General features: G+C 42.1%; 1 protein-coding gene across 2 annotated transcripts in view; it reads left to right on the top strand.

Annotated features, from left to right (window-relative positions):
- Nucleotides 1–2,860: 2,860 nt before the first annotated feature.
- The window catches only part of LOC111226505 (glutamate receptor 1-like), a 66,017-nt gene continuing 48,004 nt past the window's right edge, over nt 2,861–20,873 (top strand). For both annotated transcript variants that reach the window (XM_022751692.1, XM_022751691.1), the window contains exons 1-3: nt 2,861–2,948; nt 3,107–3,241; nt 18,580–18,819. In XM_022751692.1, coding sequence (XP_022607413.1) covers nt 2,861–2,948; nt 3,107–3,241; nt 18,580–18,819 — 463 coding nt within the window. The remainder of the gene's footprint in view (nt 2,949–3,106; nt 3,242–18,579; nt 18,820–20,873) is intronic.

Genomic DNA, 20,873 nt, shown 5'->3' on the forward strand with positions numbered 1-20,873 from the left:
GTCTGATCGTGATGATATTTTTAACCTAGAACAACAAGCGGTTGCCTCTGTGATTGTTATTCCTCTACTTAGCACCATAGAATATTTTTCCATTGTTACTTATGCTATTCCAAGATTTATTTGCATTAATCAGGATTTTAAAAAAGATTGCATGATGCACATTACACATGGGGCACTGCAGGCACACAACACAAAGCACACCCTAACACTGAAATAAACACCATGAAATGGGCTGGGAAAATATGCATAAGTCAAATGTGTTCTTGCACACAGAGAATAAAATGTAAAAAAAAAAAATTGAAGTATTGTAATGAAAGCCTGCCCAACCATTTATGTCTTAGCTAACCCCTCATCATTTTGAACAAAGGCGGGGAAAATTGACCATTCTGCCAGTACTTATAGGACAGCCATCATTCATACATTAGATAACCTTTTACTTTCTGCATTTCTATTGCTCGAGTGGGTAAAGCGCTATGGCCACACTTTTTTTTTATCAGAAATGTTTCTGCTCAATTGGAAACATTGGAAGTCAAATTCAACATAAGCTTCTAATCTTCTAAATTTCATTTTCTTGGAGCAATGTGTTAGTGCCAGCCATCGTGTTGTGGATACAATGAGTGGGGAAAGTGATTTTTAACTAAAGAAAGTACCCTGCGTTGGTCTGATAAATGAGCTCATCCCTAATCCTAATTGTGTCAAAGGCAGGATTTACCACTTCATTTTCTAAACAAGCACGGGGGCATCACACCGTGGTGTGGTTTGCAATCAATCTCATGTGAATATCGCCAGTGTTGGTTAATTTTGCAGTGTGTACAAAAGCATGGGGGCATGCACCTCTTTCTTCAGGAAATAATTGGCTGTAGCTGTCAGTAAATACATGGTTTAAATCATAACCCCCCTTATCAGCTGCTCGCCAGTCCTGCGCTGTGTGAGAGGGAGGGGGGAGCACGCAAAGCAAAAGTCCTCTCTCACATTCAGAATTTTCACATTTCATATTAAACCAAGCCAGTTTAGAGAACGAATCTTGGCATTATTAAGCCCATTTTCCAGAGTGTGCCTTTTCCATCCTCAACCTCCTTAAACTGAAAATTTTACTTGCAATTCAAATGGCCTTGTGCTTTCAGCTCCCAGTGATTGAGAGCAGATTTCTCAGGTAGCTAGAGTAATCCCTGGTGGAGATTTTTCTATCCAGCCAGCCATCCATTTATTGTGTTTATTTTATAATCCTGTATTACAGGCAAAGGCAAGACTGACTCATTTTGTTTTAAGACATCTAATCATTTTCTTAACAATGAGTTTTTAAAATAGAATAGATTTTAAAAACAGGAAAATCATATGGTATTATGGAATTATTGGTCTTTACGATGGAGACAGCATCATCTGTTTTGTCAGTTTTTTTTTTCTTAACTACAGTAAATAGACATAATAATAGTGTACAATCACATATCAATCCAACTGTGATGATAAGGTTTAAAACTCATATGTTCCTTTAGTTTTCACTATGAGAAAGTAGACATGTTAACTGTATTGTACCAATGTGTTCAAAACACACAACATTAGTGTCCATTTGGATGTAAATAATACAAACAGTATATCCTAGAATTGACAAATTAAACCTTTGTTATTGAAAATGGAGCAGAGAACAATGTTGTGGAGATGCTGTGTTTTTATATCAGTAGACTATAAGAAAAATGACTTTAGGGATTATCGTTTCTCTTTGCAGTGGGAGATAATAGCAGTTGAAGGTCCATTTAGTAGCTGCTCTGGAGCCTTTGGTCATATCACGTGGTCTGCAGATGGAGATTGGCCAGTTCATGTTCACTTTAAGTACTTCTCATCCATATTGGCTTGAAATTTGAGGTTCAAAGTCCATTCTTGACCTTGGAAACATGAGGAAAATTTGGGCTGCCTTTCAAAATCATATGATGAAATGTGGGAATTTACATATGAGATACTGTATATATATAAATCTTATCTTCTAAACTGCATATTCACATGTGCCTTAACTGTATCCTTGAAATGACTTCTGGGTAAGATGTGGCATTTGGAGTTTATTCATTGAGAGTAAACTGAGCTGCTTTACTTTCTCAAGACATTCCAAATGCTGTATATGGGCGAATAAGGGTAACACATTTGGCAAAAATGCATAGAATCACAAAAAATGATTTACTACAAAATAAAACTGGAAAATGAATGGCAAACCCTTTCGACTCCTGAAGGACCTGTGGGTGCGCACTGAGTTTGTACACTGCAAAAAATATGCATCCAGTAAGTCATTTAGTCAAAGTATCGAGCGTGAAGATGTCCTTCTTCTTCAGAAGTGAAGGTATCACCCAGCAGGGTGAGACAACATAGATTTGTTTCATTATTATAATTAATCTTTACTTTTTTAGGGGATTTTTGTTATTCGTTCATATGCCATTTGCTTTATTACAGCCTTGTTGCAGGGACACTTGTTTCTTGACATGTCTTTAAATAGGCGAAATTTTCATGCAAGCAACAATCAAGTGAAATCATCTCGGCGCCTTATGGGAAATTGATTTTCAAATTGACACCGAGACTCAACAGCTTTTCAAGACGCGGGCGTATTTTTTGCAGCGCGGCTCATGCTGAAGTCATTCTCCGTCTCATACAACAGCAGCCAAGGACAAGAGAGCATCAGCAGAGAGAGGTAAAAGAGGAGAGAGAAAGGTGCCTCCTCTCGCCATTGCTATAATTGTCTCGCTGTTGAATCGATGTCGGTGTAAAAGCCGCTCTAACGGGAGGCGACAGGAGGAGAAGCGTGGGATTTAACTTCACACACGGACAAACCTATGCTTGGATTTCGGCTCTTTTTCCCTTCGCCAATGCAAAAGGAAATATGCAGCGAAGCTTCACCATCCTCTACACCAGTTTACTGGGGATGTGCTTGGGTTCAAGCTCAAGTTTTCCAAGTAACATCAATATAGGTGAGAATGACGCACACGCAGAATTAAAACCTCTATTTCAAGTTTACCTCGTGTGTTTCTTTTTTTATGTGTGTGTACGTGTTAGTGTGTGTTTTCATGATATGCCCTCGGCTCCACTGTTGTCCAGTATTAACTCCTGATTCTTTGCTGCTCAACAGGAGGATTGTTCCCAACCGAATCGCACGAATATGAGGTTTTTCGATTCGCCCTGTCGCACCACCAGGACATCCCTAAACTGGTGCCGCAGGTGGATATGGTCAAGATGGGGAATAGCTTCTCCATGACATATGCCTGTAAGTATTATCTCACTGGAAACATATTAGAGTCGCTGCTATTTGGCTGTTTTCTGGCTGTTCAGCCGGTTTTCCTTCCTCTCAGTCTGTTGATCGACTTGTTCAAAAGCGCATGGAACTCCGGGAGTAGCATAAAACCTGCACAGGCTATAATCGCATATATCACAGACCTACTGCAAAGACTCGCATGTGTTAGTATCTTATTAACTGTTGCGTGGGACCGCGATGGACTTCTTTTCTCTGCCTCCCTCTGCATGATTGCAGCGTGATTGTGCGCTCCAGGCAATCCACGGTGATTTAAAACCAACCTCTGCAGCAGCAGCAGCAGCAGCAGCAGCAAATCCTATAGTCATATAGCATCAGCTTTTTACAGCTATATGAATTGTAAAACGGCTGTCACTGATCCTAGTGCGTCTTTCCTTCTTTAAATCGAGGTATAAAACAAAAGAAGCAGAGCGCAGATCACAGCTCTCAGGCGATGTGAACAAAGAGGGAAAACGACTCTAAATGCATTTCTAATTAGCCACGGATCACAATCCGATTATCTTATTCTGGCAGAACACGTACTATTAAACCCTCCCACCTTAAAATCTCTACAAAAACCTCGCGCACATACATGCATGCACGCACGCACAATATATATTTCAACTTTCAGGACTTCATGATTACCGGCCCTATCTCTGTAGATGTGGAGTTATTGGACATGTTTCAAATGATCTATAATTAATTCATGTGAGGAATAATTCTAACAGAGGAGGATGGCATGGTGGCAGTGGGATGCAAGATTTATGGTCAATAAGGAAGTTTGAAAAATCATTATTCTGAGTCCCTGGTCAGAGCAGCAGGGACGCCATTCTCCTGTGGGTGATAATGTGTGCCATTATGCCAGCCAAACAAGAACTCCATGTCTGAGCTTTACAAAGGAAATGCCAGTCTAAATTGTTTCTTCTTTGTTAACCCTGCACTTATCCCTCCTTTGTATTCTGACAAGATTTTGTCGCCCTTGAGGCTCTTCAGCCGTGTTTTTCCCATTCCATCCTCGACTCCTCTGTGTTTGCCTGTGGTTCACTCACACTCACTAGTGAAGTCGTAGACTTCCAGGAGATGCCCTCTGACAACCGTGCCTTCCTGTCTCTCTGGAAGGTGCGTTACATTGCCTCAGCAATCGCGATTCGATTACTACTAGTCATCAATTGTTGCATTTCCACTTTGAAACCTGTCTGGAACTCAACCCTGGTCTTTGATCCATCTCTGCTGGCTTGCATGCAGTCACAGATTTCAATCGTAGCTCACAGAATAAACAAAGAGGTGGAAAAAGCACAATGCAGTTTTATAAGGACGGAAAATAGGAGCATAATGACATTCTGACTCAGAGGCTTAATGTAATGCAGTTGTAGCAATCCTTATGAGATTCAGTTATGGGCTTTGAATTGAATTGGAAATAAAGCATTATGTGCAACAGCACTAATGTAGATTTATAGACATACAGCGTTGGTTGCCATCGAATGTTGAACGCTACACTAAAAGGAAATTTACACTCTTCTGTCAGAGTATAGTGTAGATAACCCTGCATTTTTTTGTATTATTTAGCATCACCTTCCTATACCTGTCCATAAAACCCAGACTTTGTGAAGTTCATCCTGTTCACAGTGGGCATGACTTATTGTGCGGAAATGACTTTAAGAATATGATAAGAGCTGTGGAAAATATTTAGAAACCTGGACAGTCCTCAGCCACCCCCCCACCCCCCCTTTAAGCTATTTAGGCCAGGGACTCAGACCGAGCTGTGTAATGAAATGTAAACACACCCAAGATGCCCTCATTAATGAGATGGTCCTCTGCTCAGAAGGGAATGTGATGTGAATATGAGGGTCAGGCTGCTGCTGAACGTCTCAGGGGATGTCGCTAGTGGACCAAATGTGAACCTATAGCAGTAGGAGGGGGGTGGGGGGGGGGGGGGCATTAATGTCTTAGTCACAGCGTGCACCCAGTGGAGAGACAGCAGCATATACAGTAGGGTGTTAAAGAACAATATGGCGATTTGGACTCAAATGTCTAACATGCAGCATGGCGCACCTTCTGTTAACTGTTTTCTCCTGTTTTTTTGTTTTTTTATTGATTCGATTGATATTATCAGCTCCAAACTCCATTGATATATTAAGTGAAAATGTGAAAAAGAACATCTTTTACAAAAGAGATTCTTTAAATATCCACAAACATTGACTATCCCAATCTGAAAGTGCTCAGGTAAACACTTGAAACTGATTATTTGGTCAAGTATCACTGCCATTATTCAGGATTTACTAGATCCAGTCTCTGTCATCACTACAGGATATCACCCCCTCTCAGTCTTCTGAATGATGCCATCAAATTGGATGTCTTTTCTTCTTCCTGTCACTCATATCACTGCAGTCCACATGTGTGATGGTGGGCTGTGGTACAAGCATGTCAGAAAGATTCACAGTGGAGGGAGATGGCGAAAGTGAAAAATGACACATCTTCCTGCTGTGTGTCATTCGTTCTAAAAGAGTATTTGGATGTGGAGGCTATAGCGATGTGTTTGTGAGGAAAAAAGAAGGGCTCCAGGGCTTGTTTATAATGAGTCAGATGAGAAACGCAGCCTATTCCTGGCTTTTTATTTAGCAAGCCTCTATGGAGAGTGCGTGTGTGTGTGTGTGTGTGTGTGTGTGTGTGTGTGTGTGTGTGTGTGTGTGTGTGTGTGTGTGTGTGTGTGTGTGTGTGTGTGTGTGTGTGTGTGTGTGTGTATCTGCATCTGGGTGCATATTCTGGCATCTGTGTAAGATGTCTTGAGTGAGTGGCAATTCACCTCTGAAAGTGCGCGCGAGTGTGGGAACGTGCCCGGGGCTCTTGGGGTCCACGAGTGTGAAAAGCAGCGGGTGAATGGGCCCTTGTGCACGGGGGATGAATGGACCTCCGGATGAGGGTGACACTCATCAGCTGGCTCTTATGACTAGCCACTTCCTCCAGAAGCAAGCCCTCCCACCCAACACAAAAACACACACGTAGTCATGCTCACACACACTCGCTGGCACCTGCCTAAAGAGCAGGAGAATAAGGGCGGGGGGAGGGACTAGGGCAAAGGTGAAAGAGAAAACAAAGAGGAGAGAGAAAGAAATCATAATGGACAGAAACATTAAATGGGTAATGGTGAAGTGATGCATTTTATTTCCTGTCTGTGGAGTCATCTTGGTTGTAATGACGATGCCAACACTGTCAACATAATGTGACACAGGGCACTGGAGCTAATTTGCATTTCTCTGTCTTCTTCCTTAGATTCAATATACACAAGCCAAGTCATAAAGTAGATGAGCGTTTGTATTTTTATTGCAGCAATTATTATTATGGATCCAACAGTCTGAGACCACTTTCCCATGTATTCTCAGGCTTTTGGACCCCGCTGTATGAGCCTGTGTTTTCACATCTCCAATGGAAGCGCTTGCTGGACTGGTTCATTTTACATGTTTCCAGTGGTTAAAAATAACCACCAGGGATGCTGTGTGTACATAGAGAATATTAGTCACTGTTCTCCTCAGCTAGATATCACATTACCATAATCTGCTATTGACTTGGTTTATAATAAGGACGTCACTGAATCGCTAGCTTCATGTCAAATCCCCTGCAGGCTCACGCCTATATTATCTACTCTTCTCTTTGATATCCTACATGTGTGATGAGATTTAGGCTAAGCTTTGGCTATTTTTGGTGAAAAAAAAAATTCCGTGCGGAATAGTGCACCTAGCAACAAAATGTAACATTTCAGACCAGGGAATTTAGAATCAGATTTACATTTTGCTTCACGCGTCACTAACTCACATTTGATTTTGTGTCATGGTTCAGCCATCCCGATAATAAACCTTTCATTAAGACTAATTAGTGTTCATGGAAAAGACGATTTGTGTTGTCAGTGTGATGTAGGCAGCAGTATTTCCCCGGGTCTCTGAGGGTCACTGAAAGAGGACTGGAAGACGATCTACGAGGCAGCCATGATCAATGAACTGAGCACCACGTGGAGTCCTGCCCAGCCGATCAATACGGCACAGATGAGAGGAAGGTGGCGGGGGTGGAGGTAGCTTCCCTCCGGACAGGCCTGTAGGACAGATATGAATTGCTGTCGGATGATGGGATGTATGTAGGTCTATGTTGCAGAGAGAGTGTATAGGTAGAGGTCAAGTCCGGGGGTGGTTGATCGTTGAAGGTAAATCAAATCCTGCATTGTTGGATACAAGCTATAATATCAGTGATGCCAATGGGATATTGATAAAGTGTTGAAAAAAACATTATATTTATCACTACACTTATGAGTATTGGATGTTTTTATAAAGTTACTGATACATGTGGAAGTGCAAGGTTGGGATCAGATTTTTCCTGGGAGCACAAAACTAATTCGCTCTTTGCAACAGGATGTGATGTCACAGGGAGATAATTTGTCATTGTATACATATTACTGTTGTATACAATGACAGCAACCACTAGAATTAATGACTCCTCATTAGAGAAGAAAGTTGTGTTTGCAGTAGAGATACAGTATGTGGCTGTTGTGACTTCTTTCCATTTTCAAAGTTTGTGAAATACATTGTCGAACTCTTCACTAGCAGTGGCTTCCATGGCAGTCACTGAGAAGGGAGAGTGGTTTGACTCAACGTAAAAAGATGATTCCAGGCTATTAGAATTTATTTTATTTGGTGATAACATTGTTCTCACCAAGTTAGTTGCTGATAATTGGAAACACAACACCAGGTTAACCAAACCTGTTTGAAGGAGAAAATGAGGGGAAATGGTAAAATTATTACCCAAGCTGACTTCTAGCTTCTGCATTATCCTAGTGTTGTTGCAATGAGGGACCACTCACGTGTATTCACTTTCAGTTTTACCTTAAAATAAGGTATTTTAGGTTATGGTTTGGCTTGTGACCCCTCAAAAACAAGCAATGTCTACTTGTGATCCATCATCACTGCTTCTATACGACTGTGGGTTACAGCCAGGTACAGCCAGAGAGGGCTATTTTTTCCTTCTTCTTTTAAAGTATTTTGAGGGAGGTAAAGCTCATATGTGAAAAAGCTTAAAGATTAGAAAACTATCTGTATTGATATACAAAAATGCATTATGCGTAGGACATTTTTTTATTCCTATATTTTCCTATCCCTTCTGCGGTTTGGATCTGCTATCTTATATAAACCTGGCGGAACTTTAGTCTTGTGTGAACACTACCCTAACCCTGTGTTGCCATGTTTTCAGAACACAGCAATTACTTTGATGAGCAGAACGTTATCAAAAGCATTTCTATGTCGAAAACCATAAAAGCAAGTCACGAACAGTAATAAACTGAAGCCATTATTTGACACGCATGAATAAAACAGTTATATTTTCTGTGTCCATCTACTGCAACGTTAACCTGTTTTTTTCCTCATCAGTCTAGTATCATGATCTTACTACTAAATAGAAATGTGTGCAAGCATGTGAAACTGCTTCATAAAATTCTGTGGTCACACACTTGCACACACACAATAGCTAACAAGAGACAGAGCTTGAGCAGATGCATTTAATGTTTTATTCAGTACAGCACATCCAAAGCTATCACTCCATGGAGTTATAAGCATAAATATGTAATAATAACCCTGCAGAAAAAAAAGAGGATTGAACTGGCTCTGTTAAGCACTGTAATGCTTAAAAGTACTCAGCTCTCCACAGGACCTGCCTGGAGAGACTAAAAAAGAAATGTCTTTCTCCTGGAAAACCTTTATTTATGTCTTTTTTTTTTTTCTATACACCCCGTTTACTCCACTCTTTCGCCCCTTCAGGGGCAAACAACACCCCAGAAATGAGTGTCTCAGCTGGGGTGTAAGTGTTAAAAGGAGGGAGGGAGGGGGAGGGGTGGAGGTTAAGCTGCAACATCAGACCCGGTGGCTGGTGTCAGTGATGCTCTGGGGTGTTGTATTTTATTGTGTAGCTACTGTGTCAGTCATTGAGGTACAGCTGTGGTGACTGACTTCCACAGTGGATGCATGTCGGAGGGATTACTGTGTGTTCATTGTGTTATTGAAAAAGGCGGACGAATTGCAGATCACCGCTCCCTCCTGACTGTTTGGGACATGACAGTTATTTGTCGTGGAGGAAACAAAGAGAATGGGGAAGAAAAAAAGAAAGAAAAGAAACTGGTGGTAGTTCTCTTGGGCTACAGTCTGGCAGGTGCTGGTTTGATGAATGAGACGGCTCTGATTTTTTTTGCTCCGGAGCGCCAGGGATAGAGAATGGCCCATAGCAATCAATGTAGATCAGCCAAAACTGCTCCCCCAGCAGCAGAGTGATAGAGTGTGGAGCAGAAGGGGGATAGAAATTGTTTCTGTGTTGTGTTTGCTTGTGTTTTTGTGGCAAATGAAAGGCAGAGGAAACGTGCGCACGGAGCAAGGGTGACGGAAGAGAGGGAAGAGAAACATGATTAGGAAGGAGAAAATAAGTTACCTGTCATTTAATCTCCCTCTGATATGGCTATTTTCTAAGAGCCACTGGCCACATAGAAGTAAGCCCAATAGCCATCAAGCGCTTTGACGTTTGAGAAATCGGCTGCAAAGACAAGAAACCAGTCCTTATCACACACACACTTCTAGTTCAGCACATAAACACACACACATTACTGATAGCTGTGTCCACTCTGTTTCTATTTGTTCTTGTCATTGTCTTTCTAATCCTGCTCTGAATCCTCCTCTGTATTCATACGAGCTCACCAAGTATTTAAAACAAATCTGTCGTCTCTGGAGGTAATGGCAGCTGGGACATGGCGGTCTGAGCTGATACGTGTGGGGCTGGCAATTAGAAAACAATGTGTTTGGGGATGAGGACCAGGATTTGTGCTGCGGGGTGGAGGGACCAGCGCTGGATGATGGCAGCTGTCATGTTTTTACAGCAAAGACAGAAGTGGAGTCCCTCTTTTGTCACACTGTACATCTCAGGAGCTTGTGTGTACTCTAATGAGGAACAAATCCTACAAGCATATTAAACAGTGTGACATAGTGCAACTGCTCTTACAGTGACAGCGCAAGACTGCGGTTGTCATCCACAGAGCCGTGCAGACGCTCGCATTGCTAAATGACTCCCTTGTCATGACACCAGGCCTGCAACAGTTCCTTTAAGTCAGAGGAGCAAACAACAAACAACACGAGGAAAAACAAAAAACACAACAACTGAAAGCAAACACAAATACACGTTATCCTAAGGTGGTTAGCACTAGTGCTAACCTTTCGGTCACATCATATAGACAGCCTCAATTAGCTTTGTTTTTTTTTTTTTGTGTTTCATATTTGCAGTAGTTTGTTACCAAGTGGAACCAGATACAACCTGTGTATAGCTCCTGTAATGCTGAGCTGAATTGATTTTATTAGTGTTGATATTGGATATTATTTTTATGTATCACTGCTAGTGGTCGTGCATTTGCAGCCATTCAGCCAACAGTTTGTTGACGTACTGTATCTGCCGTTCTTTTCAAGTGGGAGATATCGTCACTATATTAAATTCCAGATCTCTCCGGCTTGGAAATACAAGTCGGAGGCTGGTGTGGCCGGTTTTTCCCCCGCAGCTAGTCATACTTAAACGGCATTTCAGCATAGAGTCTTAAATCCTGAACAGGGCTTTTTCTAACTTAATGAGATGCTATTTGGCTACATTAGCGTTACTAGGTAGTAAACTAGTTAGCTGCACATTCTAACATTTACAGCAGAAAAACACAGTTTAATCCTTTACACTTTCGTTCCTGTATTTTTGGTTTCGGAAACCACTCTTTATATAGGCTACACGGTATCACTCTTACTACAGCCCCCTCACTTCAGCATGTGAATAAATCTGTGATATAAATGAACTTCACTGGACTTTATCCATAGGTATTAAGAATGAGTGCATAGAACTGTATTACTGCTCTTGAATAGATGTCAGTTGCAGTGCTGGGGTTGTTTATCTAGAAAGAATGCATTTTTGCTGGTTCCAGCATCTTAAATGAGAAAATATTCTGCTTTTCTCAGTTTCATATCATTTTAAATTGAGTTACTTTCAGTATTGGACTCTTATTTAACAGAACATGGTGTTTAAGGACATCACCCTGGGGTCTGGGGGATTTCATTTTTTCCTTAATAATCAAGTTATGAAAAGATAATTGGCAATAGCAATGAGTGTTATTATCAGATGTAGTTGTTGTCAGAAAGTTAATGCAATATTCATGGCTGCTCTCATAAATTCTGCTCAGGTCCAGTATAAACACTTCATTTCCCAGTGGCTCGGCTGAAATTTGTTGAAGACAATTGTTAATTTCTACAGCAGGTCCCAATTAATCAGCATGCAGGTTGCGCGTTTGCCTCTTCTTGCACCACCTATCCACCTCCATCACTTCCTCTGTCAGAGAAATGAAAGTGTGTGAGTGGGACCGTCCCTCTGCACCTGTCGACACTGATACGCAGATGGGGAGATAATTGCGAAGGGATGATTGTTAAGAAGATAATTGGAGCTTCCATACCCCCTGACAGGAGTTGCTCTGGGCTGGGTTTCTGACCCGCTGCCCAGGTAAGCATTTATTCAGCAGGCGGTTGGGCTCCGCGGCAAAGCAGATTGGAAACGTGGTGAGAAGCAGCGAGGAGGAGAGACAATGGCCTAGCGTGAGAGGGTTAGAGAGTGAGACACAAGAGGAAAGAGATGTTTGGAGCTGAGGGGAGTGCTCTCACACCCTCGATTACCCATTTAATGAGGCGATGCGCTGCCATTGTTTTATTACTTAGAGGAAATAGGAGAAATCTAGATTCCACCGTGTGGTCCCTGTGTTTCCCACTGCTCGGCTGGCATCTGTTCTCTTTGTTCGCAGCAGTCTTCCTATCATCCGCTCTCAAAGACACTAATGCTTTTGTTTCTTCTCCTCTCAAGCAACCAGCTTCACCTCCTGTCTGCCCTCTACTACATTTTCAAGACATGCTTGCTTTTTGGCTCATCCTTATTAACCTTCCATTACCCCAGTTTCAGCTAATGTAATCTCTCATGGGTATCCAACGCTCCCCGACATTAATCTAATAACTGTTTGGCTGGTCATGTATGCTGATCAGTGATGGTGCCAGTGGTGGAAGCTTAAGAGTTTAATGTCTTCCTGTCTGCCACTCAGTTTTATCTCCTTTCCATCTTTTCCTCACCTATTACTTCTTTTCCTCTGTTTTTTCCTCCCCTGTTGTCTCTCATTTTGCCACACACATCGGTGGCAGCAGTGACATAAACACAGTTTTATTGCTCTTGCGCAGGCACTAAATCTTCCTTGAGCTTGCTGTTTGTACCGGGGAACAGAGAGCGCACCTCTCCGGAGTGCAACCCTCCATGGGGTATATGGCTACCCTAGAGAGATGGGGAGGCAGTGAGGTGGAGCCCAGCCTGCTTCTAAATACCCCTAAAGACCTGTTTTGTATCTTTTACAGAATATGCTTGGAGAAAAGAACCTGATTGCACTACATTGATACATTGGTTGAATCATTTTCTCCAGAGCAGATCTGAAGTCGTTTGTGGGAGATCCCATTAAAACTGCTCTCACAGTAAAAAAAAAACCAAAAAACAAAAGAACCTCCTACTCAGTCATGTCTGGAGACATTCATGCAGATCTATGTCGGTGCTGTGTTGCGGTCCCTTGGGCCCCTGTCCTCTGCACAGAAGGAGATTGATTGCACTGTGTGAGTCATGCTGTGTTGGAGGGCTCACAGAGTAGGCCTCCCCCCACCCATCACCTGAGGGATTCTTCACAAGCACAAGCTGTGCGTGAGACTCGCTCTTGTCAAAACCAGCGAGACATTTTTTCTCATTGAGAGGTGTGTTGGGGGGGGGGTGTTTGATGGGTGCATCACGGCTGTGCAACCTTAGCAGGTCCTGAATGCATATATGTCTGCGGGTGTGTGAGTCGGGTGTCGACTTCTTTTGCTGGTCCTCTCATTAACATAGCTGATTAGCTCTCTGTAAGATGGATGGGACCTGAGGGACCACAACATGCTCTCTGTTTTTATTACACACATCATCTGACAGTTATTAGCCATGGGTGGCTGAGTGGAGGATGATTGTGTGCGTCTTCCAGTGTCTGGTGTCAGATGTGTTTATCTCCCCTCAAAGTGCTCTGTGGTTGATTGAGTGACCCTTCACCCTTGTGAAGGTGGTGTATATTACTGCCTGATGTGACAGCAACCTCCCTGCTCCTGTCATCCCTCTCATCTTTCAAAAGGAAACCTTCAACTAAATATGGAATCAGGAGATACAGTAGCATTGTGAGTTTGAGTCTTAACCAAGGATTTGTATGCCAGCCTGCCATACCTGCTCTAGATTTTTTTTTTTTTTTATGAAAGGAAATAAGGGGAGAGAGAGAGAGATGGGGACTGGCATGCAACAAAGGTTCCTGGCAAGACACGTTCCAGGGATGTTCTGGTTCATGATCAGCGACTCAACCCCCAGGCTCATACCTGCAGTAGTTCACCTAATCAGCCATACAGAATTGTTTGGCAGCATATGTGTGGGTTTTAGCTTAAATCCTCTTGTGCTGTAAGATTTGTGACAAAAGAGAAAACACAGCATTATAAAGTTGGTGACTGCAGTGATTAGCAATGTAAGAGAAGCAAAAACTGAGTTGAAATTAATTAAAGTTTTTGAGATGAATTAATTGATTAGTAGATACAAATAATCAGCAGCAATTTTGATCATTGACTGACAATACTTTGAGCTAAATGCTAACATCAGCATGTTAACACTCACAAGAGCAATGCTAACATGTTGATGCTAAACAGATTTACCGTGTTCGTCATCTTCCTTGAGCATGCTAGCATGCCAGCAGTTGGTAATTACCACTGAATGCAAAGTACAGCTGTTTAATGGAAAATGTCATTAACTGTGCAGGTGTGTGGTCAGGATAAAATTCCATGGCAAACCTTTCAATACTTGGTGAGATATTTCAGACTGGAGCAAAGTGGTGGACTGACTGACTGACTGACCTGGAGCCATGCTGCTTGCATGGTTAAAAATGGTTCTAGCTTTTCAAATGTGAGGATCGTCTGCTCTCCTCTCTTTTATGTCATGATAATTTAAATGTCTCCAGGTTTTGGGTCGTTGGTAGGAAAAAAAAATGTTGTTTTTGTTGCCTTGGGCTGTACGAGATTGTGAAAGGCATTTTCAATAAATTCTGTTATTTCATTCACTAAATGATTAATTGAATAATCAAAAAGAAATGAATGAATTGTTTTTGAACCAGTCTCGACTGAGAAAGAAAACAGAATCGATCTCCTCAGTCTGAAAGCTGTGGTCTTGTGTCGTAGAGGTGACATTGGATGGGCACCATAAACCCTGTTGTAGTTGTGGGATTGAGGCTCAGTGTATGAAGGTGGTGTGTGACTCTGGGAATTTATTTGGCAGGGTTATGCTGAGGTGGAGGAAAGCTAGGCTGGATTTAGCTGCTCACTCTTCCATTACACAGTCTTTGTTCACCGATGCCCGAAGGAAAACAACATGATTTCATACTGTCAGAAAACAGATTCTTTTCGAGTTTGACGGTTAAAAAAAATACACAGAATAGAGAATTGTATGTAGTTGATCAGTGGATTAAATGAGCAACGTAATGAGATGTCCTAGTTTGTGGAGTCACTTGACATCAGTCAGTCCACAGTAGTGGGGCTCTGTTAAAAAAAAAACCTTTATAGATGGCTAAACAAGAACCCACCAATCAGTACGCTCCCTCCAGCTGAACCCAGCTCCCTGCTGCTGTGAAATTCCCTCTGTACTGCTGACCTTAATGTTGCACAGGATAATAGCATGCAAGTCCCAGGGGAGAGAAATAGTAGAAACCCTCTGTTCCTTCTGTGCCTGTGTGTGTTTGTGGAGGTACATATTGTATATAATGTCCTTATTAGAATTTGTGGTTTGCATGTGGTCAAAGTAAACCTATGGGTCTGGAATACATGTGTTTACTGAGCCAAGACACTCAAAAGACAAGACCTTCCTTATATTGATTCTTGCAAACCTGGTTGTGCGTCCCCTAAAAATACATCTGAAAAATTGTTTTGCGACTCCTCTTGGTACAATTCAATTCAGCCATATTGATTTTTTTTGACATATCAGGCAATGCAGAGCTATTGACAAAAGAATCACACATACACACGAAGGAGCAGCTCTGTAATACCTCAGTCCTATACACAGGTTAGTGAGCAGCTCCAGTGGAGCAGCTGGGAGGTAGGCACCAAGCACAAGGGCACCTTGACGCCTTTCTCTTATACATCCATTTGCCAATATATTTGGCAAATATTGACATTTAATCAAATATTGATCCTTCAAATAGTCTCATGTTGATAGCCACAAGAAAAATATCAACTGATTTTGTTTCTTTTAATTCTGAACATCAAACAATGCATTGAATTTTCTAGCTTCATTATTAATGCAGTGATTAACTCTGATTGTATTTTTAAGAACAAACCAGTGATGTTTCAGAAGCATTCTGTGATTTTTGTCCTGCGCTTTAAACATTCATGACTAGTATGGAGGTTGCAGTGCTGCCTACTACCACCTCGCAGCCCATCCACAACTTCAGATGCAGGAGCAACTGTCACAAACACGCCCTCTTTGTGCAGCCGGCACAGACAAGTCTGTCATTTGATATTTGGCTCATGCTAAGCAGAGGAACAGCTGCAGGGCACAGGAAACAGAGAACAGGGAAGACAGTAGCTGCGTGAGTTGTTTCTGACAGCTCCTCCTGTTGTGCTAGTATCAGTCCCTTTAGGATTTGAGTTGTTTCTCTCTTTTCCTGCTGGCCGAAACTCTTTGGCCACCAAATGCAACTCAACTTGCTGTTCATTCATAGGAAAAGTTTAGATTGGGTGAAAATTTCAACTCACAGTTCCAGTGAGCTCTCCTACATGTTGACTTTTGGAAATTGTTATGGCTTGTTTTGAGTGTGAATAAAAAATATGGTACCGTGGAAGTGTGCTGCAAATTTTCCATTATTTCAGATATTATTGAAGGATTTTGCAAAGCCAAGTCAATTTTGCAAATTTGCCAATTCCTTGAGGGGAAACCTAATTATGACAAAATGTCCAAACACTCACCATTCCACTCCATCTTTCAAAAGTCCTTTAGCAGCTCTGAGCTACTGTAATCCCTGCCAGTGAAACAGACCGTTTCCCAGGCAACCTCAGTCCTTCCACCATGGCAGCTGTAACTGTGGCGAGGAGACACGGAGTGCCAGAGTGGACAGGTGTTGCTGGGGTCTTCGAGATCACTTTAGGTGTTTCAGCCCTGCCTCCAATGTCGTTACACATGTGGAGCAGCGCTAACAAGCCGCTCACACACAAACACACTCAATATGCCGCTCCTCTATTCTGCTATCTGAACTGAGACTGCTGAGTTACACTAATGTTCTGTGTCATGCTCATGTCGAATTAGACAAGCACATGCTTCTCTTGCCAGCTAGGAGCAGGGGGTCCACATGGCTGCATGTTTTTTTTTTTTTTTTTTTGTTAGACAGACATACTGCAGGTATGAGAAATGACTCATATTCAGTGAAATGTGGTAACCTGCTGTAGGGCAGAGTAATGGGACACTGCACAAAAAGTCAAACAAGCTCTCATTACCTTTTATCCAAGCAGAACATGGGGACCGCCACTGAAATTGTTCCTAGAAAATGGTGAGGGGGAAATATAATGTGTGCTGGAAAGCAATAGCTGAGAGAGTGTCCATTTACTAGCAAGAGCGTGTGCATAGCATGAAGGAAAGATAGTTCTCTTACTGAGTCAGTGTGGCGAGGCGCAAAATGTCTATTTCAGGGCTTGTTTTAAGTAGGGTGAGTCACCAGGCTTTTGGAGCACTAAAGGCTGCATGTGTGTGTGTGTGTGTGTGTGTGTGTGTGTGTGTGTGTGTGTGTGTGTGTGTGTGTGTGTGTGTGTGTGCATGTGCGTGTGTATTTTTATGTGATACCACTGTCCCTTTCTCACTCTCCCTCTATCTCCGTCACACATACGCAAAGACACACACACACGTGCCTGCCTGGAGGGTGCAGGTCTGTGACAGGTTAGGCATTTTGGGTATGGGCCATCCTCTCTCTGTCTTTCCCTCAGCTCCAAGCAGCGAGCTGGCTCTCGCACGAGGGACAGGCAGCGACTTCAATCTGTTTGGTAAATACTGGGATAAGTAAGGCCCACCCATCACCACGGCAGAAAATAGCCCAGGCCAGACCTGCGAGTACAAAGATAGCATGCCATGCTGAAGGCATGGAGAGGATGTACCTTCCAGAGAGAAGAATATCATCGATGAAAATTTGCTATTTTAAGATATTAGAGGGTGTGAAGGAAGCCAGAGTGACAGACAGACAATGAGAGAAAGAGAAATGGACAGACAGAGGGAGAAAAGCAAATGAGAGATGGGAGCCGCCTCCTACTGCCAGTGAAATGTCAATGGAACCCTGGGGATGCATTGATTAACCTCTCTACTCCTAATCTGCCTTTTTCTCCTCCACCTCTCACTGAAGGCAAACACACAGGCTGGTTGTACACAGATGGACCCGCAAGCCAGCTTTGCATAAACAGGCCACAGAGTAGTTGAATGGACAAGGCTATTAAAGCTGTTTTCAGATGAAAATTGTTTAAAAACTTCTACACGTCTGGATTCTATTTATTTCTGTTGAATTCAATTCAGTTTAGTAAATTGTGATTCATTGTAGGGTGACAAGCAACCTATTTCTGTTACCAATTAATTTAACGATTATTTTTTCAATGAATCGATTCATTGTTTGGTCCATAAAACATTCATCAAAATGATCATTATCATTTCCAGAGCCGAAGGTGATGTCTTCAAATACTTAACCCTGCCGAATAGCTCTAATTCAATACACATTTGACTCCTACATGTGGAAATTTATAGGAAATGATTTAGTAATTTACAATCATTACAAACCTACATATAATGCATGCGTCACATAATAAAAAACAAGACATTACAGACAATCAGATTGAATTTTTATTGTATATTGTGCAACATGTTAATTGGTTTACGCAGTTAAATCAGCGGTATAAAGCTTAAAATCCCCAGTGTTGAAAATCCAACAATTCATATTACATTTTATGGGTTATGCTAACGTAAATTTTGGTGTGCACCACACTAGCAAGTGCCTACTTGATTGAAAGAGGTTGTATTCATTTAATTTTGGCTCACTGTAATTGCCCAGGCTTTCACTTTCAGGATTTCTCAGTTTAATACAAAAATTCCATAATCCTCTAATTAAGAAAGTCCAGAAACTAACTTTCCTCTTGTCCCCCTCTCCCTCTTTTCTCATCTCTCACTCACAGTTTGCTCCCAGTTCTCCAAAGGTGTGTACGCCATCATCGGTCTGTATGACAGGAAGACAGTCAACATGCTCATGTCCTTCTGTGGAGCGCTGCACGTCTGCTTCGTCACGCCGTCCTTCCCCATCGAGACGGCAAACCAGTTTGTCATCCAGCTGAGGCCTGAGCTGCAGGACGCTCTGGTGGGAGTGATCGACCACTACGGATGGACCAAGTTTGTCTACATGTACAGTTCTGATTCAGGTGGGAGACACAATTTATTTAGCCTTTATCTTAACTGTGTGATTGAAGTCATTTTGGTAGGGAACATTTTTATTTTTATACTTTTACTAAATGTAAAATTTATCTTTTAGCATCAACGTTTTATGTTTTACCACAGTCTATTAAATACAAGTCAGCTGTGCAGCTGTACTACATGCACATGAAGACATTCAGATCCAGAACCAGTCATTAAACCAACTACCATTAGTCGTCTTCAGATTGCCATGGTGACAGCAATGGGGTCAATTGTAGCCATTGTGCAGAAATGAGCAGCCGTCAGAACATTTATTTTAGACCGACGTCTCTGCACAGACAGCAAACACAGAAAAGAAACATTGACCTACACTGACTAGCAGATAAATCTCACAATGGAACAAAAGATTAAGCTTTTCATTGAGCAGCCCGCCACAATAACCAATGTCACAACAGTCCCTTTTACAGTGCAACGTTGCAAAAAAGAAAGAAACAAAAAACGGAAAACTTGCTGTAGCATTCTATTTAAACATCTTAATAGTGCTCTTGCAGAGGCAGACAGAAATAAAGTAGCACACCTGTCAACCTCCTGCTTCCTCCTCTTCATCTCCTCTCGAGCCAATCACCTGTACCCTTCCCATAATGCCATGCCATCTGTCCCAGGTGTTGTGGGTTTTTGGAGCATGACCATGATGTGTGTATTTGTGTATTTGTGTGTGTGTGTGTGTGTGTGTGTGTGTGTGTGTGTGTGTGTGTGTGTGTGTGTGTGTGTGTGTGTGTGTGTGTGTGTGTCTGTGTGTGTGTGTGTGTGTGTGTGTGCGTCTGTGTGTTTGTGTCCCAAAGCATGCACATTTTATTTTTGTATGCGCTTTTTGCAGATGCAAATTTGCATGTGACAACATCAGGGCTTACTGCAACTATTATCTGCTGATGTTTTTGACTCGTGTGAGAGAAATAAACAAACTTAAGCCAGCTTTAAAAGACAGATGCCATCATGTCACTCTGCACAGCGCACTATGAAGCGTTGACAGGGGAGATTTCACAGTGGTCTCTAGTCCTATTGATGTATGACGGCCGTAGCGCCACACATGTCCCACAGATTTTTTTTTTATCTTCTGTGATCCATTCATTAGCCACTCACAAACTGTTTAGTAGTGTGTGTGTATGTGTGTGTGTGTGTGTGTGTGTGCAGGGTCACCCCTGTGTGATTGAGTGGTGGGATGGAGCCAGTGGAATCCATATCAGTAGTCCTCTGTTGCCTGGATACTATGCTGCAGTCACCCTTCCTACGGGGTTATTTTAAGCCCTTAAGAAAAATCATATTTAGTTGTGAGGAATTTGTCTGGTGTGTGTGTGTGTGTGTGTGTGTGTGTGTGTGTGTGTGTGTGTGCGCATGGAGTGTGCTTCCTCCAATGTCAATATCACCTCTTGGTGATATTGCCTATGAAGCTCTCTAGTTTCTAGTCTAATATATTTCTCTTCTATACATATTTATATTTCTAGTTTTCCAGGTTTCTTAGTCCATAATTAGATGTGGACAAGGACAGACACATATACTATTTGCATTATCACTTTCCTGCCAACTCTGTAGCTTTAACATCTTCCCCTTTTTCTATTAACATCTGTCTTACCAGTCAGCATCTGCTAATAAAAATGCCTCTCATTTTTATTATCAAAAGCCAAGAACGGGAAAACAAATTTGATAGCCCATTAAACCAATCATAAACAATATTCAGGAAATGGTTTCCCAAAGTGTTATTTTCTCTTCTCACAATTGCCTGGTTCCCAGGTCTCCATGTAGTGCCTCTGGCCAAAAGGGTGCGTATGACAGCCAGATTCTATTATGATATTATACTCTTTCAGGATGCTTTTGGAGGACCATTTTTACCTTGGCTAGTCCTATGAGCCTCTCTGTCAGCCTGGCTCTGATTTATAGGGGAGCATCAGGGCACATAGCTACATTTAAATAGGCAAGAGGATATTCATTGCAAACACAATGAGCCAAAAAAAAAGGGAGTGAAGCAGAGGAGGAATGAGGACCAGAGGAAAATTATGGAAATAGT

Source organism: Seriola dumerili, unplaced genomic scaffold (genome assembly GCF_002260705.1).
Source record: "Seriola dumerili isolate Sdu_G_001 unplaced genomic scaffold, Sdu_1.0 BDQW01000161.1, whole genome shotgun sequence".
Taxonomy (NCBI): Eukaryota; Metazoa; Chordata; class Actinopteri; order Carangiformes; family Carangidae; genus Seriola; species Seriola dumerili.